The sequence below is a fragment of the Oncorhynchus mykiss genome, chromosome 8, assembly GCF_057628025.1.
Source record: "Oncorhynchus mykiss isolate SJ-2025 chromosome 8, ASM5762802v1, whole genome shotgun sequence".
In the NCBI taxonomy this organism is placed as follows: domain Eukaryota; kingdom Metazoa; phylum Chordata; class Actinopteri; order Salmoniformes; family Salmonidae; genus Oncorhynchus; species Oncorhynchus mykiss.
The window spans coordinates 74,411,525-74,438,207 of NC_143029.1; the positions used below are offsets into that span (position 1 = coordinate 74,411,525).

A 26,683-nucleotide genomic window follows, 5' to 3' on the forward strand; every position below is an offset into this window, starting at 1 on the left:
GTGATGAACGAGAATGGTTAGAACTGGAGCTAAGATTCCCCAGCTGTCTCTTAAATAGTTAAGAGGGAGAGACAGATCACTTCAGATCATTTGAAGTTAGTTGAACATGCCAAGAATGAAAAACAGTTAAGAGTGAGTGAGGAATTACTGTAAAGCAAACTAAAATGGTGTGGGAAATCACGTTCATCCCTTCTCGTTCTAACACATGCCCAAGTGAATGCAGGGTTGTGGTCAGACCTTCTATTTACTCAAACACTGAGTCATGTCCAAGTCATATTTACTCATAGAACAATGAGTGCAGTCTTTGGGTGTGAGCCACTGAGTGTCCCAATTCTCCATACTTTTCCTTTTCTGGTGCACTTGTGCACCCCCCTACATATATATAAAAGACCATGCTTACATGAGTGCTTAGCTGTACTTTTGTTGTTGTATGTATAGACCTCAGGAAGAGTAGCTGTCAGCTAATGGGGATCTGAATAAAGATTAAAGTGTGGAGAATTGAAATGTAGCCAGGAATGTGTTCTGGTACCTTGTAGCTCATGGATCTCCTCTGATCCCTGACTGTAGCTCCTCCTCTCAGAATCCAGGGTGCTCTGCAGCTGCAGCAGCTCTTTCTCCAGCTGGGCCTTCCCCCCATCGGCCGAGCGGCTCTTCTCCTGCAGCTCGCTGGTCAGCCCCTCCAGCTGGCTCATGGACTTGGCCATCTCCGTGTGGCTCTTTCTCAGCCGAGCCGCCGTGTCTGACTCCACCCTCAGCAGGTCATTGGCCTCCTCCAGCTGTCAATCAAGGAAACAACCATGGGGAGAGCTCAGAATCAATATTACCTCCTGACACAGGCGATCTGCTCAGTTGCTGCAGAATGTTTGATTCTGAAACGGTTGTTGGGGTTTTTAACCAATATGTGGGTGGATGTCTAATGTTACTATAGAATCATATCCATCCATGCACTTCCAGGAATAGTTAATAGGCAAAGACTACCATCTATACCAGTCTGACATGAGGCACTGATTCCTCGGTCCTTCACTTCCTCATATGGAAATAAATTAGCCTTCAATTTGCTGATAAACATCAATGCATGTAAAGTAAAAGCCATAGGGTGATGACACAGGGTCAGATATTGTTCATTTTTTTAATGGTTAAGGTTCAAATTTAGGATGGAGTAATCTGTTCCTAGATCTGTGCAGATAATCTGGTCTTCCCTCTTCCTGAAATGTCTCAAACATCCAAATACATTCCTCAAAACAAAACCCCTTCCCTGCACGGTTCTCATTCCCTTGACTCACATTCTGACCCTCAAACAAGATCTCAAAGCTAGAATAACACCCTAAGCTGTGTGGATGGCAATTGAAGAGAGCAGTGTGTGTGTGTGTGTGTGTGTGTGTGTGTATATATACACACACACACACACACACACACACACACACACACGTTTTCCTACCTTATCAGGACCACAATGTCCTGACAAGTCGTCAGAGTATCCTGACAAGGTAGGAAAACAAGAAAACATTTTAAAACACTAATTTAGGCTTACGGGTTAGGTTTAAGTTTAGTATTAATGTTTAGGGTAAGGGATTAGGTTTAGAATAAAGGATTAGGTTTAGGGTTAGTATAATAGGATTCTGAATGGGAAAATATTCTCTCTCCAAAAAGAGAATTTACCAAAATATAAAGCTGTGTCCGCGTGAGTGTAAGAGAGATAACGTACCTGCTTCTGCAGTTGTAGGATCTTGTCATTTGAGGCCTGAGAGTTTTGGCTGATTTTCCTCATGACCTCAAGCTGCTCTTTGAGAGTGGACACTGAGAAGAAAGAGAGTACGGATGAGAGTTAAATGAAAGATCAAGTCATCTTTATTGCACATCTCCCTTTCAAAACATGACACTAAACAAACTGTATCCAGAAACATGTTTTTTTGTGCATGGGAGTTGCTCATGTGTTGCATTTAAAGTGCTGTTTACGTGCATGTTGTTATGTGATCTGCTAGTTTAAGGGAGTTAATGCGTGTAAATCCACTTAGTTCACAGCGATCCTCTGGTCACAGTTAATGGGAGGGTCTCAGAGGGTGAGTGTCTGGGTTAAGACTGCTAGTTAGCACTGCAGGGGGCGTCAGACTGGCAGACAACTAGACCAGCAGGTCAAGCTGCTCTAGTATCGGTCAGTGTGAGCACTAATAATCCAGTTGGGAAAACACCTGTTAGGGCTAGGTGCAATAACATCTGAGCCTGTTTTCATAAAGCATTTCAGAGTAGGAGCACAGACATAGGATCAACTTTCCCTTCTAGATCATAGTAACACAACATGGACAGGGAGGACCTGATCCTAGATCAGTAATCCTACTCCGAGTGAGATGCTTTATGAATACAGGGAGGAAAGATGCTACTGCAGTGGTACTAGATCTCATTCTAGATTATACTGTAGTAGCACCTACCCTGTACAAATCCCGTCACTGAGTGTACAAAACATTAGGAACACCTGCTCTTTTCATGACCGACTGACTAGTTGGATCCAGGTGAGCCCTTATTGAGGTCACCTGTTAAATCCACTTAAAATCAGTGTAGATGGGAGGAGACAAGTTAAAGAAGGATTTTTAAGTCTCGAGACAACAGACATGGATTGTGTATGGGTGCCTTTCTGAGGGTGAATGTGCAAGTGTTTATAATCAGTGTTATAAACACGTGTATAATCTAGAAGAAAAATAAACGCACACCTATTTAGGCGAGGTGCTGGCTAGCGGAGTAGAAAACTTGAAAATAAAAGTGAGCCGCACTCTAGGAGCTCAGATGCAAAAATCTATCAGATTTCGACAGAAATATGGCTGAGACGCAAAGAAAGTTCAAGGAGAGGGGCTACAAAAATGATCAGATTAATATTGCCATTGAGAAAATTCAAAACAAAACGAGACCTGACCTTTTTCAAGGTCAGTCTCGCAAAGACGCATTCTTGTGTTCTAACTACCCGCTATTTAAAGCGTTCTGAACGAATTAAGGGAATTTTTCACAAACATTGGCACATTCTAAAGTCCGATGATAGTCTCGGTAATGTGTTATCGTATTCTCGCGGGGCAGAAATCTCAGACACCAATTGGTACACTCTATTTACCACCCCAAGATAATCCTGAACAACGTCTATTTGCGCCCCTAATGGATGGAAATTACAAATGTAACGGCTGTGCTCAATGCAATGGCACTTATAAATGTAGATCCTTCAAACACCCACAAACAGGGAAATCGATCCCAATCAAAGGTGTTATTACGTGCTCCACTAAGGCAGTTATTTATCTTATAACTTGTCCTTGTGGTAAAAATTATGTGGGTAAAACAAAGCTCAAATTAAAAGTATGTATCTCAGAGCATCGTAGCACCATTAGGTGTAAAAACTTGACTTACCCAGTTGCAGCCCACTTTTTGGAGGCAGGCCACTCGATTTCGTCTTTGCTTTATATTCGCATCGAACATGTCACCCTCCCTAGGAGAGGGGTGACCTTGATAATTTATTGTTAAAACGAGAGGCTGCCTGGATCTTTAACTTAAAGACCCTTGTTCCCTTCGGTCTCAACGTAGACTTTGATCTGAAGCCATTCTTGTGATTATTGTGACTTTGCCATTGTAATTGTTTGTAAGCTTGTGTAGTCTAAAAAGGAATTTATGATCGTATGCTATCCATTTGTTGTTTGTATGCTGTTCTTTGTATGCCATTTTAATATTTGATAATTAACCAATGATATTAGGCCACTCTTGGCCATGATTACAGACACCTGTGTCTTTTGACACTATAAACGAGTCATCCCACAGTGTTAGTGATTATACCCTGATGAAGACAGCTTGGCTGTCGAAACATTGGTAATTACATTTTTGCATCTGAGCTCCTAGAGTGTGCGGCTCTCTTTTATTTTCAAATAAACACGTGTATAGACAGGTTTGGACTAAAACAGTGGGAGATTGGAGAATGAATTAAATGATAAAAAATAAAAAAAGAACTATCCTTACCCTCGTTCTCCATGTTGCGTCTCTTTTCGGCCTCCTGGTCGACCTTTCTTTGGTACTCTGTGGCTCGGTGCTGGATCATCATCTTGTCTTTCTCCAGGAGGGACATACTGGCCTCCACACCCTTCCTCACGTTGGCCTGGGAGGAGGGGAGGACGGCAAAGGAGTTAGAACTCAATATATAGAGCAATTAGGCCCTATATCATGTCTTGTTTGCTGCACTTTTGTAGACTACTGTAGATCGTGATTATGCACTTGCCCTGGTATACGTTTCAGAATACTAGATATTCACTCACCTCCTCGTCCAGCTCTTTCATGATCTTGTCGAGTTTTGTATTTGTCGTCCTAAAGGACAACAATGATTAGCACTTTTTGCTTTGCTTGATCTTTTAAAAATGGGAAAACGGATGCATTGTTCATTAAAATACACTTGTTTGTATTCAAAACCAGAATGTATTTTTTTGCTTGAAATCTGACTTGTTAGTTAAATTAAGTTGATTGACAGGTGATCGATTACTACCTGCACTTTTGCTCCATCTCATCCTTCAGCTGCATCTCACTATGTAGCTGCTCCTCTAGCTGGTAGACCCTCTTCTGCAGGTTCTCCAGCTGAGCACAGACAATGTGTAAGACAACACTACAGACAGACTGTAGAAAACATTACGCTTTGCTATACAATAAACTTGTAATCAGTTTGGCATTGCAAAGTAAAATGTTCAAGTACAATAAACCGATACTAGCGTACATTATGTAACAAAAACAACTTGCAGAGAATTTAGTATTGCAGAAAGTAGCTACTCCAGATGCAACAGAGTGTTGTTTTCATCTCTATAAGTAGTACTCACATGGCTCTTGTCCTCCTTGGTGGAGCTGCTGCGTTTGTCAACACTCTTGGTGCTGGTGCTCCGGGAGAACCTGGGGGATAGACCACAACAACATGATCAACATTTTGTGTTACAAAGTAGGGAAAAAAAGGATGTCGTCATTTTCTTGTCAACGATCTACACAAAATACTTTAATGTCACAGTGGAAGAAATGTTTAACATTTGTGAAGAAAATATGGAAAAATAAAAATTAATATATCTTGATTCAATGTCTGTTAGAATCAACTTTCCCAGTGATAACTGCTGTGAGTCTTTCTGGGTAAGTCTCTAAGAGCTTCGCAAACCTGGATTGTACAATATTTGCACATTCTTAGAAAATATTCTACAAGCTCTCAAGTTGGCGGTTGAGAATTGCTAGACAACCCTTTTCAAGTCTTGCTATAGTTTCAAGACGATTTAAGTCAAAACTGTAACTAGGCCACTCAGGAACAATCAATGTCGTCTTGGTACTCTACTATAGACTTGGCCTTGTGTTTTAGGTTATTGTCCTGCTGAAAGGTGAATGTTTCCCAGTGTGTTGGAAAGCAGAATGAACCAGGTTTTCCAGCAGGATTTTGCCTGTGCTTAGCTCGATTCAGTTTATTATTTATCCTAATAAACTCCCTAGTCCTTGCCGATGACAAGCATACCCATAACATTATGCGCCACCATGCTTGAAAATATGAAGAGTAGTACTCAGTGATGTGTTGGATTTGCCCCAAACATAACTTTGTCCTAAATACAAACTTTTACAAAAACTTTTTTTCTTTGCCACATTTTTTTGCAGTTTTACTTTAGTGCCTTATCGTAAACAGGAGGCATGTTTTGGAATATTTTTATTCTGTACAGGCTTCCTTCTTCTCACTGTCATTTAATATTGTGGAGTAACTACAACGCTGTTGATCCATCCTCAGTTCTCTCCTATCACAGCCATTAAACTCATGGTGAAATCTCGGAACGGTTTCCTTCCTCTCCGGCAACTGAGTTAGGAGGACCCCTGTATCTTTGTAGTGACTTAGTGTATTAATACACCATCCAAAGTCTGATATAAACTTTATCATGCTCAAAGGGAGATTCAATGTCTGCTTTAGGTGCCCTTCTTTGCAAGGTATTGGAAAACCTTTCTGGTCTTTATGGTTGAATCTGTGTTTGTAATTCACTGCTCGACTGAGGGACCTTATAGATAATTGTATGTGTGGGATATAGAGTTGAGGTAGTCATTCAAAACTCATGTTACAAACTATTATTACACGCAGAGTAAGTCATTAACTTATTTAGGCTTGCCATAACAAAGGGGTTGAAAACTTGACTCAAGACATTTCAGCTTTTCATTTTTAATAAATTTGTAAAAATGTCTAAAAACATAATTCCTCTGCCATCATGGGTTATTGTTGGTAGGCCAGTGACACACAATGTCAATTTAATCCCTTTTAAATTCAGGCTGTAAGAACAAAATGTGGGAAAAGTCAAGGGGTGTAAATACTTTCTGAAGGCACTGTAGTGACAACACTAGGACTACACTTCCCTGACCCACTGATGACCTGACCAAACCGTGAACACATCCCACTGGCTCAAACACGTTGTGGTTGTTATCTAGGTCAGATTACTCTCCAGTGTGAGACATTCATATGTGCATGTCTAACAAGCTCTGGGTGTAATTAGCTATATTGCTATAAAAGTTGCATTAGATTTATGAGGCTGTATAAAACAACGGCAGTACTGACGGTTCTGATGGCTCTAGCAGGTTAAGCTAGAAAGTGTCAACTAGCAGTTCACAGAATAACAGATGATTGCGCCAGCTGGTGCACCCAGACTATTTTGACTGTGGTAAGTCAGGCCTGACTATAGTATGTTGACCATGGTTAGGGCCTTGAGTTTCTCCTGAGCTGACCAGGAAGAGTCTAAGTGATGACTGACAGTGTTGACTGTAATTGGTATTTGACTGATGAGTGTTCTAGTGAAGCCTGACAGTGTTGACTGTAGTTGGTAGGCTAAGCGGACAGTGCCAACACATACTCTGCACACCGTTTCCCGACACAGATTAAGCCTAGTCCTGGACTAAAATGCAGTTCATGGAAATTCTCCAGGAAACATGATTCAAGCGCCTTATTGGTGACTGCTGTAGTAGTTGAAGCCTGGCTATGCTAACATACTTACTGGTGACTGCTATAGTAGGTGAACCCCACAAAGGGCAGCTGGTTGCCCACGAAGGCCTTCGGTATGGGGAAGGTCTCCTCGTCTCCCCGGTCCTCCTCAATTTCGTCAAAGTTACTGGTGTCGATGTCACTGCTCAGCTCAGGCACTACCGGGGCCGCCGCTGGAAATACAGATAGACAGGAGGTGGAGGAGAGAACAGAATCATGACTCACTGAAAGTGGGGAGCTATTCTCATTGTTTTGATGATTTGGTGCAGAGGCACATTGAGTTGAGAACTTGAGATCATGTTTTGGGGGAAACGCCAGTCAAACTTTGAGGCATGTACTGCACTTTGAAACTTGCAAAGTGCAAAATATAGATTCCAGTACAAGGTGATGGGAGATAAGTGTAAGCAACACAGTCTCAGGGCAGTTGGGATATGCAAGAAACCCACTTCCATTGCATACTTGTGTGTAACAAGACAAATATAAACACCCCCCAAATTATTATTACTCTACATCAGTCCCATTTCAAATCCAAATTGTATTCATCACATGTACCGAATACAACTGGTGTAGACTTTAGGTAAGATGTTCTATATTCATCATATGTTTGTAAGTTACTTCTCAACAGAATGTTTATTTTTGTATAATACTGTGGCGGGGTTGAAGTATCTGTTCTGTCAAGACTAAGTTGCTTGGGCCGGAGAGAGGGGAGAGGTCAAGCGTGTATCTCTTGGCTCTACAATGTCTGTGTGCCAGACAATGTGTCTCTGTGATCTTGTCAAGATAGGATGGATTTGATATATGCCTGTTGATATGGAGGATTTGTTTAGGTTCTGAGTTTGAGAAAATAACATAGTTTAGGAGACAAAGCTGAACGATAAATTATGCCGATGCTGTCTGGCTATGTGATTTTTTGCAATAAAGGATCTCAGTTGCAATGTGTAAGGAACTCAGAGAATTCATTGATAGACACTGAATTGATCAGAGAGTCACAGGGTTGTGATGGAACTCATATAATTAAAGATGGACTTTGTGATAACTAACTCTGACTTGTGTGTGGTTTGCTCTCATGATTTGGTAAATACAGGAAATTTCCACGACACAGTGAAAGGCTTGATTACCAACTTTCCCAACAATGCAAAGTTAAAAAATAAAACAAGTAAAATGGTAACTAACAAGAGGAAAAAAATAAAATACACAATGGAGCTACAGTGGGGCAAAAAAGTATTTAGTCAGCCACCAATTGTGCAAGTTCTCCCACTTAAAAAGATGAGAGAAGACTGTAATTGTCATCATAGGTACACTTCAACTATGACAGACAAAATGAGAAACAAAATACAGAAAATCACATTGTAGGATTTTTAATGAATTTATTTGCAAATTATGGTGGAAAATAAGTATTTGGTCAATAACAGTTTCTCAATACTTTGTTATATACCCTTTGTTGGCAATGACAGAGGTCAAACATTTTCTGTAAGTCTTCACAAGGTTTTCACACACTGTTCTCCATGCAGATCTCCTCTAGAGTGGTGATGTTTTGGGGCTGTTGCTGTGCAACACGGACTTTCAACTCCCTCCAAAGATTTTCTATGGGGTTGAGATCTGGAGACTGGCTAGGCCACTCCAGGATCTTGAAATGCTTCTTACGAAGCCACTCTTTCATTGCCCGGGCGGTGTGTTTGGGATCATTGTCATGCTGAAAGACCCAGCCTCGTTTCATCTTCAATGCCCTTGCTGATGGAAGGAGGTTTTCACTCAAAATCTCACGATACATTCATTCTTTCCTTTACACGGATTAGTCGTCCTGGTCCCTTTACAAAAAAAGCCCCAAAGCATGATGTTTCCACCCCCATGCTTCACAGTAGGTATGGTGTTCTTTGGATGCAACTCCGCATTCTTTGTCCTCCAAACACGATGAGTTGAGTTTTTACCAAAAAGTTATATTCTGGTTTCATCTGACCATTTGACATTCTCCCAATCTTCTTCTGGATCATCCAAATGCTCTTTAGCAAACTTCAGACGGGCCTGGACATGTACTGGCTTAAGCAGGGGTACACGTCTGGCACTGCAGGATTTGAGTCCCTGGCGGCGTAGTGTCTTACTGATGGTAGTCTTTATTACTTTGGTCCCAGCTCTCTGCAGGTCATTCACTAGGTCCCCCCGTGTGGTTCTGGGATTTTTGCTCACCGTTCTTGTGATCATTTTGACCCCACAGGGTGAGATCTTGCGTGGAGACCCAGATCGAGGGAGATTATCAGTGGTCTTGTATGTCTTCCATTTCCTAATAATTGCTCCCACAGTTGATTTCTTAAAACCAAGCTGCTTACCTATTGCAGATTCAGTCTTCCCAGCCTGGTGCAGGTCTACAATTTTGTTTCTGGTGTCCTTTGACAGCTCTTTGGTCTTGGCCATAGTGGAGTTTGGAGTGTGACTGTTTGAGGTTGTGGACAGGTGTCTTTTATACTGATAACAAGTTCAAACAGGTGCCATTAATACAGGTAACGAGTGGAGGACAGATGAGCCTCTTAAAGAAGAAGTTACAGGTCTGTGAGAGCCAGAAATCTTGCTTGTTTGTAGGTGACCAAATACTTATTTTCCACCATAATTTGGGTGAGTGTACGTGTAGTGTGAGTGAGCATGTAGTGTGAGTGAGTGAGCGTGTAGTGTGAGTGAACGTGTAGTGTGAGTGAACGTGTAGTGTGAGTGAGTGAGTGAACGTGTAGTGTGAGTGAGTGAACGTGTAGTGTGAGTGAGTACGTGTAGTGTGAGTGAGTGTAGTGTGAGTGAAGTGTCTGTGTAGTGTGAGTGAGTGAACGTGTAGTGGGAGTGAGTGTACGTGTAGTGGGAGTGAGTGTACGTGTAGTGGGAGTGAGTGTACGTGTAGTGGGAGTGAGTGTACGTGTAGTGGGAGTGAGTGTACGTGTAGTGGGAGTGTAGTGAGTGAGGTGTAGTGTCAGTGAGTGAAGTGTAGTGTGAGTGAGTGAAGTGTGAGTGAGTAGTGTGAGTGAGTAGTGTGAGTAGTGTGAGTGAGTGTAAGTGTAGTGTGAGTGAGTAAGTGTAGTTGCTGGTGAGTGTAAGTGTAGTTGTTGGTGAGTGTAAGTGTGGTGTGAGTGAGTAAGTGTAGTGTGAGTGTAAGTGTAGTGTGTGTATAATGTCTAGGGAGTATGCATAGGGTCAGTGCAAGATAGTCAGTGCAGATAGTTTGAGTACCATTAATTGACTATTTAGCAGTCTGGGGGTTAAAGCTGTCTTGGAGCCGATGCTTTGTTACAGTGATTGGTTTGGGTGGCTGGAGTCTTAGGCAATTTTTCAGGCCTTCCTCTGACAACGCCTGATAGAGGTTCTGGATGGCAGGGAGCTCGGCCTAGGTGAGGTACTGGGCTGTCCGCACCCCCCTTTGTAGCACTTTGAGGTCAAGGGCGGTATAATTGCCATACCAAGCGGTGATCCAGCCAATCAAGATGCTCTCGATGGTGCAGTTGTGTAACTTTTTGAGGATCTGACGGCCCATGCCAAATCTTCTCAGCCTCCTGAAGGGGAAAGGAGCTGCCTTGCCGTCTTCAAGACTGTTCAGGTGTGTGTGGAACATGTGGACCAACAGCCTCTCCCTCAATGTGAGCAAGACAAAGGCTTCTTAACAGCTTCTACCCCCAAGCCATAAGACTGTTGAACAATTAATCAAATGGCTACCGGACTATTTATATTGACCCCCCCATTTGTTTTGTACACTGCTGCTACTCTCTGTTTCTTATCTATGCATAGTCACTTCACCCCTACCTACATGTACAAATTACCTCTAACCCGTACCCCCCCACATAGACACTGTACCGGTACCCCCTCCTTCTCCTATAGACCTGGCACCACACTAACTCATCTCTGCTTATGGGAATGTTCTGCTGTCAAATATGTCAGTCTATTAAACTGTCTCTTGTCAATCTAGACTACTTAGAGATAAAAATGCATCAACTACAAACACAAAGCATTCAGTCCGACAGTTGATACAGTGAGTTGACACAGTAGATATTCAGGTGCTTTTTATGCCTCAGAACAGCATCCTATTCCCTATGAGGTGTACTACTTTGCACCTTTTCCCTATGAATTGTAGGGAATAGGGATCCCATTAGTCTCCCAGCTAATCATCTAGGGGAGTATCTAAAGGAGCAGCTAGAACAGCCAGTGCTGGTGGCATGGCAGGGCATGCCAGAGCAGGGCTAGGGGCGGTGTGGCCAGGCCAAAGTGATGACTGCAGCCCTTCAGCGTATTTAATATAAACCCAGTAAAGAGCTGCAATACCCTGTGGGTTTACATTTAGCCCCCCCTCCTCTACTCTCTCCGCTGCAGGAGGAGACCACATCAACACTCACGCCAAGGTGCTGTTCAGTAGGGTACACCGCAGCAAAAAGCTTTGCAACTACTGGACATGACCCAGTACTGCTTTCCTCCCGTTCTCACCCTCAAAAATAAACCATCCAGGTTCAAATTGGTTTCAAACTGATAACACCACTAAAAGCGGAATCGTTGCAATCACTCAGTGTGTGGCCATGGGTTACTGAATGGATCTTATTCTGGAATTTCCTGAGACTGTCCGCAGTAGGTCAATGGGAAAACATGTATTAACACTAAAAGCAGTTTGCCAACAGAGCAGTGCGGGGGGGGGGGGGGGTTACAAACACATAGGAATCATGAAAGCGCTGCTGGTTGACCTGAACACAACTCACTCTCTCGGATGTTCTCCCATGTCCACTGGTCGTTCTTGAAGAAAGGATGCCTCTTGATCTCATCCACCCCGTTACGACCCAGTCGCACCTCCCTAGTAACAAGGAATCAGAAAAGGGTACCGTTTAGTCATTCTGCAATCCACTGATAATGTCCATTGTTATACAGAGTCTATGGCTTTGAAACGAACTCTGAACACAGGAAGTGAAAGCTTTAGACGTGATTGATAGCTCTTCAGAAGAACACAGCTTGATGTCTGACTGATTACTAAGTCTAATCAAGCCAATGAGTTCATGACACTAGTCCCTTTCCATCTACTTGTCAACTAGGGAAATCATTGGTAAAACATGAATGATTTCTCTAAACAAAACAGTATAAAATCAGGGCTTTCTGCACCACCAGTTTTTATTTCCTAACCGCGCATAAAAATAAAGTCATCATCATCCTCACCTGTCAGTCAGGAAGGCACAAATGAGGTTCTTGGCATCCTTGGAGATGTCGCTGTCTTCAGGGAAGGTCAGTGCGTTCTTGTGGTTCATGATCTTACTGTACGTCCCCACCAACGAGTCAGCGTAGAACGGTGTGTCACCTACAGACACACAAAACCACAGGCAGTGAGGTTAGCTAGTGAACCCAGCCAAGACTACATATTTTCAATGGGGGTTTGCTTAGCCTAAACCCTTAACCATTACTCTAGTCTTGAACAAAGTTTGATACCTATACCTAGCCTCTTCCTTTAGGTTGAGGCAATGTAGGGCTGGGCGATATATTAAGGTATACTGGTATGGACTTTTACAATACCGTCTATAAAAAGGTATTCTGATAGTGTTAAATAAATGAAAAGTTCTACAAATTGGACAACTGTCAGTTTTGTCCTAGTTCAGTTGAGTATAAAACAATCAGAATGGAGGAAGCCCATTAGAATCATTTGTTGCCATCCTAACTACTAAAAATATTTTTCAAACTTTTTTTGGTCTTTATTTTATTTTTATTTAACTACGCAAGTCAACTAAAAACAAATTCTTATTTACAATGACGGCCTACCAAGAGGCAAAAGGCCTCCTGTGGGGACTGGATAAAAAACATTAAGTAAACACGATTTGCTACAAGTGGCCTATGTGTGAAACAAGATGCAGTAAAGGAGCAACAAGATAGTATCCTTTTCAACTTCATCTTTTCATAGTATGGATTCATGGCGTGATGATTACACAATATGACAAAACAAGGGGAAGACGTTATGTACTACCAGAGTCAAATAAGAGAGGGAATATAGAAGACTATCCTGAATGGTATTTTTGCTGCCTGTAAATGAATGGGAATACTCTGCTTCAGAACTACAATAGGGGTTCAAATTGTACGACCAGTTTGTTTCTGATTGTAACAGCGTGAAAAAAGGTCTCTTATTGCGACTCACCGACAAGCATCTCATATAGGAAGACTCCCACGGACCACCAGTCACACTCCCGGCCATAATATCCATCTCCTCCCTGGGATTTTAGTACCTCTGGCGAAATGTAGTCTGGAGTTCCCACTGCTGTGTCGCATCGGACCATACCGTCCTGAAAGAGCATTAATTTTAAACTACTATATTTATAAACACTGCTGTGTCGCACTGTTCAAAGCGTATACGCTCTAAAATACATAAGCATTCATAGTTCAAGAAAACAAACCAATTGTAGGCCTAAGTGCTGATTCAGTGCCTTCAGAGAGTATTCATACCCCTTGACTTATTCCACATTGTTGTAATTACTGCCAGAATTCAAAATTGATTAAATTGATTTCTCTCACCCATCTAAACACAATACCCCATAATGAGAAAGTGAAAACATGTTTTTTATTTTTTACAGAAATCTAATTTATTCACAACTCTTTGTCAATACTATGTAGGAAGTACATTTGGGGCCGATTAAAGCTTCAAGTCATCTTGGGTATCTCTCTGCATCAGCTTTGCACATCTGGATGGAGATATTCTTCCTTGCAGATTTTCTCAAGCTCAGTTAAGTTCAATAGGGTGCGGCAGGAACAGCAATCTTCAAGTCTTTCCACAGATTTTCAAATTAAATTTAAGTCTGGGCTTTAGCCAGACTCAAGGACGTTCATATTCTTAAGCCAGTAGAGTTGCACTGGCTGTATGCTCGGTGTCATTGTCCTGTTGGAAACAACCCAGTCTAAGGTCAATTGCACCCTAAAGCAGGTTTGCCTGTATTTGGCACCATTCATTGTTCACTCTATCCTAACCAGTGGCTGCCACCACCATGCTCCACGGTAGGGATGGTGTTAACAGGTGATGAGGTATGCCTGGTTTTCACCAGACAAAGCGGTTTCCATTCAAGCCAAAGAGTACATTTTTTTGTATCATCAGACCACAGAATATTTTGAGTTATGATCTCAGTGCCTTTTACGTGCCTTTTTCTCAGGAGCAGCTTCCGCCTGGCCACTCTCCCATAAAGCCCAGATTGGTGAAGTGCTGCAGAGACTTTTGTCCTTCTGGCAGTTTCTCCCATCTCAGCCAAGGAACTCTTTAGTTCTGTCAGATTGGTCAATGGGTTCTTGGTCACCACCCTGACCAAGGTCATTCTTGCCTGGTTGCTCAGTTTGGTTGGCCAGCTCTAGGCAGTCTGGGTAGTTCCATAATTTTTTCAATTTCCCCAATGATGGAGACCACTGTGCTCTTGGAAACGTTCAACACTCTAGAAATAGTTTTATAACCTTCCCCAGATATAAGAATTGTGATGAGGCAATCTGAGATCTACGGACAGTTCATTGGACGTCATGGTATTGTTTTTGCTTTGACATGCACTGTCAACTGGGACCTTAGACAGGTGTGTTTCTATCTAAATAATGTCCAACCAATTGAATAGGCAACAGGTGGACACTTTGTAGTGATCAACAATGATCAAAGGAAATGTGATACAGTTGATCTCAATTTGGAGTGTCATACAAAGGTCTGTGAATACTTATGTAAATTAGATAGACGCATTTCATTTTCATTAACATGTTTTCACTGTCATTATGGGTCATTGTGTGTAGATGGGTGAATAAAAATGTGGAATAAGTCCAGGGGTATGAAGACTTTCTGAAGGCACTGTATGTAAGATGAAGAATGATAAGTAAATGTGTTAAAAGTTGGAAATATTGATAAACCATCACTAAGATGAATTAAATAGAGCATTTGGAAGCAGCAAACAGTTTAAACTCTTAAACAACAGTCTACTCTACAGGGTGATAGTGTCAACTAACTTCTCATTATCATTCACGGTGCGTTGGAAGGCTAGTGCGATAGCTACCTTGTTCATTTTCATACAGGTCCCAAAGTCTGCCAACTTCAAGTGGCCTGCTTTGTCTAGCAACATGTTATCAGGCTTCACGTCCCTGAAAGACATAAAAAGACACTTAAGGGATAATCAACAAGAGGCTATGCGTTCTCTGGATTATAATGAATGATGTGGGAGATGTCTTCCACGACGCGCTAGCGGAGTGGAACTGACCTTCAATGGAGTTGCATTAGTTTCCAGAGAACGCATAAAGCCCTAAGTTGATTGTCCCTTTAATACCATGGCGATAATTTAACACATTTGCCAGTAGAAATTTGTTCATTTTCCACTAGAAATGTGTCCAATATCCACTGAAGTAGCTAGCAAGTTGACAAGAGTGATCGTAGTTGCCTTGGTAACCAAACAAACAGACTTGCTAGTTTAACGAACCAAGCCATCAGTCCAAGCTTGCCATTATAAAATAGAATTCAACAACGGCAATAATGTTTTCAATTCGATTTTGCTTTCAACAGCAGCTCAAACACAGAACATGTAAGAATGAACTATAGCCATTGAATTCTACCGTGCAAATATACCGTGCATTATAATGAAATAATGCATGCCCTAGAATGCCCTTCAAGCCAATCAGATGGAGTATTCAACGATGCCATTGTATAAAGTAATTTCTAAAATGGGTGGTTCGAGCCCTGAATGCTGATTGGCTGACAGCCGTGGTATATCAGACCGTACACCACGGGTATGTGACAAAGCATTTATTTTTACTGCTCTAATTACATTGGTAACCAGCTTACAATAGCAATAAGGCACCTCTGGGCTTTGTGGTACATGGCCTATATACCACGACTAAGGGCTGTTGGCACTCCGCAACCCTTCAGGCCTTATTGCTTAAATAACAAACCAGCAGTTCTTGAACCTAAAACCTGATTATACAAGCAAAGCATTCTCAAACCAACTACAGTACATTAAACAAGTGATTTAAGTTCCTGTCAAGGAGGCTTTAGAAGGGTGGAGAAAACTGCCACTACAGAAAAGAGGAAGTAGAGACACTAGAGCCACCTTTACAATTGAAGAGGAGGAGTCCAGTACCAGTAACAGCAACAGTAGTACCTGTGTATGAATCCCATGGCGTGGATCCCATCCAGAGCCAGCACCACCTCGGCGGTGTAAAAGCGGGCCCACTTCTCGGGGACGTCATAGTTGCTCATCAAGTTGACCAGGTCTCCGCCGGGCATGTACTCCATCACCATGTAGAGGTAACGGTCGTCTTGGAACGCATAAAACAGCTGTGGGGGGGTTAGTGACCAAACATCATTAGGAGGAATGAAGAGGAAAGCAACAAACAAAAAATTAGCATTACAATTGCCTGAATCTCAATCACTGTGCTTCCTTACAGATTATTCCTAGTAGGCAAAGTTGAGAACGAAACTAAGGTGTCGCTATAAACAACTATGCGTTCCATACCTGCACCACCAGGGCGCTGTTAGCAAAGGCCATGATGTCCCTCTCCTCCCAGAAGAAAGCAGAGTCCGACCTCTTGATCATCTCAAACTTGCTAAGCAGCTTCATGGCATACACCTTCATCGTGGCTTTGTGTCTTACCTGGGAGAGAGGAGAGTCTCTAGTTAGGGCGAATGGCTTGCGTCAAGCCAAACCTATAGCCATATAATAATAATAATATTATACTTCTATATCTGTCTGCACTAGATGTATGAAGGGAAAGCAGACAGACAAAAGTTGATGTGATTCACGCAGGACAAATTAGCATAACCATAATGGCGATCCTCACCAACTGCACTTCTCCAAACGCCCCCCTCCCGATAACCTTGACCACCTCATAGTCCTCTGCTTTCATCCGCAGGTCCCGGATCTTACTGATGGTGTCCTTATCTAAAGAAGAGAAGTGGAGAGATGACATTAAAAGGAAACTTGTTAGAAAAGGGTAGATTAGTAAATTACTGAAGGGACTTTGTCCACCGCATCAGACAGAGAATACAAAAATAACACAAAATTAAAACAGCAGAGGAAAATCTGTAATAATAACATCACTAGATATCTGAAGTACAGGTACCATTGAACTTGGATGTTACATAGACACCAGTTAACCTTGACCAGTGATCCATGCCTCAGGACTACCTGGCCTGATGACTCCTTGCTGTCCCCAGTCCACCTGACGGTGCTGCTGCTGCAGTTTCAACTGTTTTGCCTGCAGCTATGAAACGCTGACCTGTTCACCGGACGTGCTACCTGTCCCAGACCTGCTGTTTTCAACTCTCTAGAGACAGCAGGAGCGGTAGAGATACTCTGAATGATCGGCTATGAAAAGCCAACTGACATTTACTCCTGAGGTGCTGACTTGCTGCACCCTCGACAACCACTGTGATTATTATTATTTGACCCTGCTGGTCATCTATGAACATTTGAACATCTTGGCCATGTTCTGTTATAATCTCCACCCTGCACAGCCAGAAGAGGACTGGCCACCCCTCATAGCCTGGTTCCTCTCTAGGTTTCTTCCTAGGTTCTGGGCCTTTCTTGGGAGTTTTTCCTAGCCACCGTGCTTCTACATCTGCATTGCTTGCTGTTTGGAAAGAAACCTCTTTCTTTGAGCTGATGGGATTTCTCCACTGACCGCTTTACAGAGTGTGTTACAGTACTGAGAGCCTATCTGATGTAACAACTGGCTTCCCTGCCCTAGGGAAGATAGTATTCAGCCAAATTTGGTCATAGCTGAACAGGAGGGGTAGTTTTTCTATTTGCATGGTTCACAACTGGCACAAGAATGCATGGGAAAAAAAGGGGGGCTGAGTGCAGTGCATCAGAGTTCAATTGATCTAAAAAAAATAAAGCCACGGACTAGAACTATTAAAATGAGACCATTTTGAATGCAGAGTTGTTTCCCGCAGTTACGGTTTCAGGGTTTCATAACTAAAAGTACACGATCAAGTAAAGTACATGATTGAGAAGTGATTCAAAAAGTGCGATAAAAATTACATTTTTTACAAGTTTTTTTAAACATGGTTTTATTCCCACATGCTTGGACTAAAATATGGAGGGAGAAAATCAAATCACTTGTTTGTACTGTCCGCGGAGATGTTGGCTAATGTGATTGAGTGTAGCCTAGGCATATTGGCTACTGGTCTCATACAGAATATGATTAGTCCACATGTCATGGGTTAGTAGTCTAAGGAGGAGAGCACTAGCAATACAAAGAGCACAGACCCCCTGAAGGGATGACATTTGCAATCAGCCCCTTCACAAAACAGCTAGCCCATTGCCATAATGTCCTTCAAGGCCTCTCCAACACTGAAAGTACCCAGCAAGACTAACTGAACAAATAGCCTGTGATAGATGTAGCCCCAAGGCTTTACAGTAGCTCGTATTGACCGTTTATTTCCAATATGGGGAACAGTTTGTGAAGAATTGTCCTCATCTATAGTAGATGCTTTACTACCATTGTAGTCACATATAATATATAACCATATTCATAAACTAATGACATGCCAAAGTTGCAGACAGTCCTTGTGCTAAAATGCTCCAGTCATACAGACATGGTGGTCCCCCAGTCTGAGGGGGACACCATGTGGGTCACCAGCCACTCATTAAAGCCCTTTTGTTGAGGACACCGAGTAGACTGAGCTGCAGACACAATAGTGCCATGGAATGTATAGAGGCGAGGCGGTGACCCCAAAACAGCCTCCACTCTCTCCTGTCTGCCTGCGTGTGCGTGTGTTCTACAAATATGATGTAAGTGACAGAGATTCTGCACAAAGGGAGGAGGACATATGCGGGAGAGGAACCTTGTATAGGCTAGCTACTTACATCTATTCAAGAAGTTGTCGATGCTTTTGTTTTTTCTCAGGGCTGGAAAGTCAAGGTCGTACACCAACGCATCCAAGCCATCCTAGAGAGAACGAAGAGAAGCATTAATAGAAAGCATAGATTTCAAAAACTAAGACCACAACTGGGGCAAATACTCTAACCAGCTCACTACTAGCACTATGTAGCTAGCCTACAGTAGAACTAATACAGTGCCTTGCAAAAGTATTCGGCCCCCTTGAACTTTGCGACCTTTTGCCACATTTCAGGCTTCAAACATAAAGATATAAAACTGTATTTTTTTGTGAAGAATCAACAACAAGTGGGACACAATCATGAAGTGGAACGACATTTATTGGATATTTCAAACTTTTTTAACAAATCAAAAACTGAAAAATTGGGCGTGCAAAATTATTCAGCCCCTTTACTTTCAGTGCAGCAAACTCTCTCCAGAAGTTCAGTGAGGATCTCTGAATGATCCAATGTTGACCTAAATGACTAATGATGATAAATACAATCCACCTGTGTGTAATCAAGTCTCCGTATAAATGCACCTGCATTGTGATAGTCTCAGAGGTCCGTTAAAAGCGCAGAGAGCATCATGAAGAACAAGGAACACACCAGGCAGGTCCGAGATACTGTTGTGAAGAAGTTTAAAGCCGGATTTGGATACAAAAAGATTTCCCAAGCTTTAAACATCCCAAGGAGCACTGTGCAACCGATAATATTGAAATGGAAGGAGTATCAGACCACTGCAAATCTACCAAGACCTGGCCGTCCCTCTAAACTTTCAGCTCATACAAGGAGAAGACTGATCAGAGATGCAGCCAAGAGGCCCATGATCACTCTGGATGAACTGCAGAGATCTACAGCTGAGGTGGGAGACTCTGTCCATAGGACAACAATCAGTCGTATATTGCACAAATCTGGCCTTTATTGGAAGAGTGGCAAGAAGAAAGCCATTTCTTAAAGATATCCATAAAAAGTGTAGTTTAAAGTTTGCCACAAGCCACCTGGGAGACACACCAAACATGTGGAAGAAGGTGCTCTGGTCAGATGAAACCAAAATTTAACTTTTTGGCAACAATGCAAAACGTTATGTTTGGCGTAAAAGCAACACAGCTGAACACACCATCCCCACTGTCAAACATGGTGGTGGCAGCATCATGGTTTGGGCCTGCTTTTCTTCAGCAGGGACAGGGAAGATGGTTAAAATTGATGGGAAGATGGATGGAGCCAAATACAGGACCATTCTGGAAGAAAACCTGATGGAGTCTGCAAAAGACCTGAGACTGGGACGGAGATTTGTCTTCCAACAAGACAATGATCCAAAACATAAAGCAAAATCTACAATGGAATGGTTCAAAAATAAACATATCCAGGTGTTAGAATGGCCAAGTCAAAGTCCAGACCTGAATCCAATCGAGAATCTGTGGAAAGAACTGAAAACTGCTGTTCACAAATGCTCTCCATCCAACCTCACTGAGCTCGAGCTGTTTTGCAAGGAGGAATGGGAAAAAATGTCAGTCTCTCGATGTGCAAAACTGATAGAGACATACCCCAAGCAACTTACAGCTGTAATTGCAGCAAAAGGTGGCGCTACAAAGTATTAACTTAAGGGGGCTGAATAATTTTGCACGCCCAATTTTTCAGTTTTTGATTTGTTAAAAAAAGTTTGAAATATCCAATAAATGTCGTTCCACTTCATGATTGTGTCCCACTTGTTGTTGATTCTTCACAAAAAAATACAGTTGTATATCTTTATGTTTGAAGCCTGAAATGTGGCAAAAGGTCGCAAAGTTCAAGGGGGCCGAATACTTTCGCAAGGCACTGTATATGGTGCAAAGCATGTTACCTGGAGGTTATAGGCTATAACCCAGCTAAAGGCCAAACCGTCACAATAAGCAACCTTGCAAGCAGTAGCCTCAAACTGGCTTAGGCAACAGTGGCCAAGGTTCAGCTAATCACAAACAAAATATCCTAATTATGTGCCACTTGTAGCTTAAACGGTTATAATGTAATTAAACCGATTAATAGCAGATCTGATGACAGGTTTAAAAGGGTTGCGTTTTATAACTTGATCCGTGTTTAGGGAAATTTGGACTCTATAAAAAAAACACCAAGTCACATTCAATTAGAGGGCTAGTGTTACACTACACACAATCACAGCAATGGTGTGGCGTCAAACATATGACTATCTGGTCTTCAACAAAACGATGGACAGAGCCTATTCAGTCATTTGGAACAGCTCATTACCATACTGCAAGATCTCAAAAAAGACCTTAGGATGATGTACATTAGAAACAAATTATCTATGGCCAGCTTAGCCACAGGCATTGGGCATCACACAGGAATTGAGACTTTATTCAACACCCAGCAGCAACTCCTCAAAACAGCAACTGAAGTAATTGAAGAACCATAAAGCCCTTCATCTGTGGGTCGTGATGATTTCCTGAACTTCTTGGGTCAGGGAGCTCTTCAATGCAAAAGTGTCTGGTTGACAGAGTTCCTAACTGACACTCAACTTGGCAGGGCATATACATTTAGCACCTTAACTCAAATGGATCTAGTATGTGGAAAAGTATGTAAACGTTGCAGTGACAGACATGTCATGATGAGCTGTAGAGAGAACTAAGGTCATCCATATGATTATATTACTCCAACATGATGATTAACCCCCAATCATCGCCCAGCTGCGAACATAAGGGTCCTCCTTAGAGTCTGGGTCCTGCCCTGCTTGGGAAGAAGTGGCCGGCAGACCAGCGGGATTTAACCTAATCTTCCTTAATCCAGGATGTCTCACACACAGAGGGCAGTGGCACATCACAAAGATCGCAGTTGTAGCCAGGGCCTATATACAGGACATATATGGTTCAGTTGTATCCAGGGCCTATAACAGTACATCTATGGTTCAGTTGTATCCAGAGCCTGGCCTATAACGGTACATGTATGGTTCAGTTGTGGCCAGGGCCAGGCCTATAACAGGACATGTATGGTTCAGGTTGTATCAAGGGCCTATAACAGGACATGTATGGTTCAGTTGTAGCCAGGGCCTATAACGGTACATGTATGGTTCAGTTGTATCCAGGGCCAGGCCTATAACAGGACATGTATGGTTCAGTTGTATCCAGGGCCAGGCCTATAACAGGACATGTATGGTTCAGTTGTATCCAGGCCCAGGCCTATAACGGTACATGTATGGTTCAGTTGTAGCCAGGGCCAGGCCTATAACAGGACATGTATGGTTCAGTTGTATCCAGGGCCTGGCCTATAACGGTACATGTATGGTTCAGTTGTAGCCAGGGCCTATAACAGGACATCTATGGTTCAGTTGTATCCAGGGCCAGGCCTATAACGGTACATGTATGGTTCAGTTGTAGCCAGGGCCAGGCCTATAACAGGACATGTATGGTTCAGTTGTAGCCAGGGCCAGGCCTATAACAGGACATGTATGGTTCAGTTGTAGCCAGGGCCAGGCCTATAACAGGACATATATGGTTCAGTTGTAGCCAGGGCCTGGCCTATAACAGGACATGTATGGTTCAGTTGTAGTCAGGGCCTGGCCTGTAACAGGACATGTATGGTTCAGTTGTAGCCAGGGCCTGGTCTATAACAGGACATGTATGGTTCAGTTGTAGCCAGGGCCTGGCCTATAACAGGACATGTATGGTTCAGTTGTAGCCAGGGCCTGGCCTATAACAGGACATGTATGGTTCAGTTGTAGCCAGGGCCTGGCCTATAACAGGACATGTATGGTTCAGTTGTAGCCAGGGCCTGGCCTATAACAGGACATGTATGGTTCAGTTGTAGCCAGGGCCTGGCCTATAACAGGACGTGTATGGTTCAGTTGTAGCCAGGGCCTATAACAGGACATGTATGGTTCAGTTGTAGCCAGGGCCTATAACAGGACATGTATGGTTCAGTTGTAGCCAGGGCCTATAAAGGGACATGTATGGTTCAGTTGTAGCAAGGGCCTATAACAGGACATGTATGGTTCAGTTGTAGCCAGGGCCAATAACAGGACATGTATGGTTCAGTTGTAGCCAGGGCCTATAACAGTTCATCTATGGTTCAGTTGTATCCAGGGCCTGGCCTATAACAGGACATGTATGGTTCAGTTGTATCCAGGGCCTGGCCTATAACAGGACATGTATGGTTCAGTTGTAGCCAGGGCCTATAACAGGACATGTATGGTTCAGTTGTAGCCAGGGCCTATAACGGTACATGTATGGTTCAGTTGTATCCAGGGCCAGGCCTATAACAGGACATGTATGGTTCAGTTGTATCCAGGGCCTGGCCTATAACAGGACATGTATGGTTCAGTTGTAGCCAGGGCCTGGCCTATAACAGGACATGTATGGTTCAGTTGTATCCAGGGCCTGGCCTATAACAGGACATGTATGGTTCAGTTCTAGCCAGGGTCAGGCCTATACATGGTTCCTTCCTTGGCTTCCCCACGAGTGAGAAGGAACCTTACCCTTCATTATTCTGATTGAGTAGGGCCTAGATGTAATGTCTTATGTTCTATGACTCCTGAGCACAGGACTTTCACCTTTGTCTACCTAGTTGACTTAAACAAGCAATCTATGCAAAAACAAAACAGATGACACTTCAAGACAAAGGCCCGACCCTCCTCCTGCATCCTAATGGGTAAAAACAAAACAGATGACACTTCAAGACAAAGGCCCGACCCTCCTCCTGCATCCTAATGGGTAAAAACAAAACAGATGACACTTCAAGACAAAGGCCCGACCCTCCTCCTGCATCCTAATGGGTAAAAACAAAACAGATGACACTTCAAGACAAAGGCCCGACCCTCCTCCTGCATCCTAATGGGTAAAAACAAAACAGATGACACTTCAAGACAAAGGCCCGACCCTCCTCCTGCATCCTAATGGGTAAAAACAAAACAGATGACACTTCAAGACAAAGGCCCGACCCTCCTCCTGCATCCTAATGGGTAAAAACAAAACAGATGACACTTCAAGACAAAGGCCCGACCCTCCTCCTGCATCCTAATGGGTAAAAACAAAACAGATGACACTTCAAGACAAAGGCCCGACCCTCCTCCTGCATCCTAATGGGTAAAAACAAAACAAAAAAGACATGGTGAATCAGCTGCAGCTCAGACAAGCAGATGAACCCTCTTAAGTAACTCCTCTGATGGCTATTGATGGTGTAACAGTGTTTGTGGTGGTCATGGCCTCTTTATAGTAGCAGGCATGAAGACTGAAATAACACCTCAGGGAAAGAGATGGAGGAAAGAAAACTAGATATTCAAAGAAGGGGGGCGAGAGTGTAGAGTAAAAAAAATGGGAGAGCTGGCTAGATCAGCCCACCCGTTAGTCATGGCTGAACTGAGGATAGGCATAGATTTCACAGCAGCTCTTCTAAATGGTGGGCTGAGTGTTTCATACAGAGGGGAAAATGGGGCCTTGTATGTGACCATGGTGCAGAGCAGATGAGAAAGCCTATCCCCCTCCTCCCTGCCTGCTGCAGAGAACTCTGGACGGCCGCAGTTCGCATTCCTCAACAGGACTCTACACGTCAGAGTGCTATTTTTAAGTATGTGGCCAAACAAGTTCAACGAAATGCTGAACAAAAATTGTAATTGTACAAAAGTCAAAGTGAGGCAGGCCCCTTCTTTTCAATGCCAACTGTACTGGTTCAGTTTCTTTCCCTTGGCATGATAGTATGACAACTCCACCCGTACTAGTTCAGTTTCATTATCCTTTTCACACCATCAAGCCAACTCCAACCATACTGGTTCAGTTTCCTTACCCTTTTCATGCCATCAGTACTGTTATAGATGTTTATTTTTTTCCAGCTTGATTCTAGACACTATGGTGGATGTGTAACTAAGCCAACACGGTAGAGAACTTGGCTAAGCTCAGTAGTGTGAAAAGGGTATAACAGAGAACCAGAGGTGTGTGGACCCAGCTGCCCTGGGAAGAAACGCGCTCAGGATGTTCTTATAGGCACTTTAGTATTGCCAGTGTAACAGTATAGCTTCCATCCCTCTCCTGGGCTCGAACCAGGAACACAACGACAACAGCCACCCTTGAAGCAGCGTTACCCTTTGCAGAGCAAGGGGAACAACCACTCCAAGTCTCAGAGCGAGTGACATTTGAAGCGCTATTAGCACGCACCCCTCTAACTAGCTAGCCATTTCACATCGGTTACACCAGCCTAATCTCGGGAGTTGATAGGCTTAAAGTCATAAACAGCTGCTGGAAAACGCACAAAAGTGCTGTTTGAATGAATGATTACGAGCCTGCTGCTACCTACCATCGCTCAGTCAGACTCCTCTATCAAATCATAGACTTAGTTATAACATGATAACACACAGAAATACGAGCCTTAGGTCATTAATATGGTCGATTCCGGAAACTCACCTCGAAAACAACACGTTTATTCTTTCAGTGAAATACAGAACCGTTCCGTATTTTATCTAACGGGTGGCATCCATAAGCACTAGCGACTCCTGTGGTGGGCCGGGCGCAGTGCACGCTAGCCAGGTGCACGGTGTTTCCTCCGACACATTGGTGCGGCTGGCTTCCGGGTTGGATGCGCGCTGTGTTAAGAAGCAGTGCAGCTTGGTTGGGTTGTGTTTCGGAGGACGCATGACTTTCAACCTTAGTCTCTCCTGAGCCCGTACAGGAGTTGTAGCGATGAGACAAGAAGGTAACTACTAAACAATTGGATACCACGAAATTGGGGAGAAAAGGGGGTCAAATTTAAAAATATTTCTTTATTGATTTCATGAACCGTGTTTAAGATAAATATGTTAACATGGGCTATTTGTGGCACTGGGATGCTTATTTGTGTTTTCATTGCTTTACTGGGAAGCTTAGCAGAAGTAAATATGCTCATGTTATTTAGTACAGGGTGAGCTGCACACAGTGGACTTCCTACTAGGACACACCGCCTCAGTGCTAACAGTATACCCCCGGTTCATAGGCACATGATTACTGTTTACAATGGCTGTAGGACCAGCAGAGTCATTCAGAGAAGTTAGAGGGACATACATTAGGTTACTTACATTGTGTCTACCGACGCCCCTGGTATAATGTACATTTGCTGAAGCATTATGACAACTCAGCAACACAATGGTAGGGATTAAATGAGCTGGGCTTGGGTCATTGATAAATCATTGTCTGAACGCAGCCTTATGATGCTGTGTAAGGATCCAGGAACGTAAATGATTGGGGTGGATCCAACCTCCTTATTAAACGTATTTGGTTTCCAAAAGGTATCGAAATAGTCAAAAGTTACACCCACTGTGTTGCAATAATCACGTAGCAAGAATCCTACTAAAGCATCCAGAGATGGCAGAGGGCCAGATATGATGGGTATTTGATTAGGGTCTAGCAGAGAGTCACTGAGCTCTTTAAAATCCAGTTTCAACTGTTCAGAGCTGACCTTCATAATGTCATTAAAACCCACATGGACTATGATAGAATCAATGTCCTGACGTAGTACATTTTGGAGCAGCTTAGTAATGTCATTTACTCAAACTCCGGGATAGGACATTGTTTTTGCACGAGGAACGGTCACATTTTTTACCATGGAGCTGCCCAAAATCACAGCTGGCGAGAAGGACACGGAAATCCACCCACTCCCATGCTTCACGGGATTCAGAGAACCCTTTATGGAAGGGCGAGGGGCAGGATCACTTTAGCTACCTCTGTCCCTAAGCAATTTGAATGTTTAGTCCCAAATGTTGGCCATTGTAATGATGCCAAACTTACACAAGTGGGAATAAATCACCCTCCCTCTGCCTCAACATATGCTCTTAGCCGATTGTCTGACCTTCTGTTTAACTATGTTAAATCTGAATTATATATTTTGGGTGATCTTAATCTGGATTTGTTGATGCCAGCTTCTGATA

The 26,683-nt window shown here is 43.0% G+C and overlaps 1 protein-coding gene across 2 annotated transcripts in view; it reads right to left on the reverse strand.

Moving 5' to 3' along the window:
• The window catches only part of LOC110530503 (rho-associated protein kinase 1), a 69,099-nt gene that overhangs the window by 17,148 nt on the left and 25,268 nt on the right, over nucleotides 1–26,683 (reverse strand). For both annotated transcript variants that reach the window (XM_021613647.3, XM_021613646.3), the window contains exons 2-16: nucleotides 18,796–18,877; nucleotides 16,763–16,863; nucleotides 16,438–16,575; nucleotides 16,084–16,259; nucleotides 14,989–15,073; nucleotides 13,116–13,260; nucleotides 12,152–12,290; nucleotides 11,704–11,795; nucleotides 7,002–7,161; nucleotides 4,827–4,896; nucleotides 4,502–4,590; nucleotides 4,278–4,326; nucleotides 3,985–4,120; nucleotides 1,706–1,797; nucleotides 530–776 (exon numbers count right to left, since the gene is read on the reverse strand). In XM_021613647.3, the coding sequence (XP_021469322.2) occupies nucleotides 530–776; nucleotides 1,706–1,797; nucleotides 3,985–4,120; nucleotides 4,278–4,326; nucleotides 4,502–4,590; nucleotides 4,827–4,896; nucleotides 7,002–7,161; nucleotides 11,704–11,795; nucleotides 12,152–12,290; nucleotides 13,116–13,260; nucleotides 14,989–15,073; nucleotides 16,084–16,259; nucleotides 16,438–16,575; nucleotides 16,763–16,863; nucleotides 18,796–18,877 (1,801 nt within the window). The remainder of the gene's footprint in view (nucleotides 1–529; nucleotides 777–1,705; nucleotides 1,798–3,984; nucleotides 4,121–4,277; nucleotides 4,327–4,501; nucleotides 4,591–4,826; nucleotides 4,897–7,001; nucleotides 7,162–11,703; nucleotides 11,796–12,151; nucleotides 12,291–13,115; nucleotides 13,261–14,988; nucleotides 15,074–16,083; nucleotides 16,260–16,437; nucleotides 16,576–16,762; nucleotides 16,864–18,795; nucleotides 18,878–26,683) is intronic.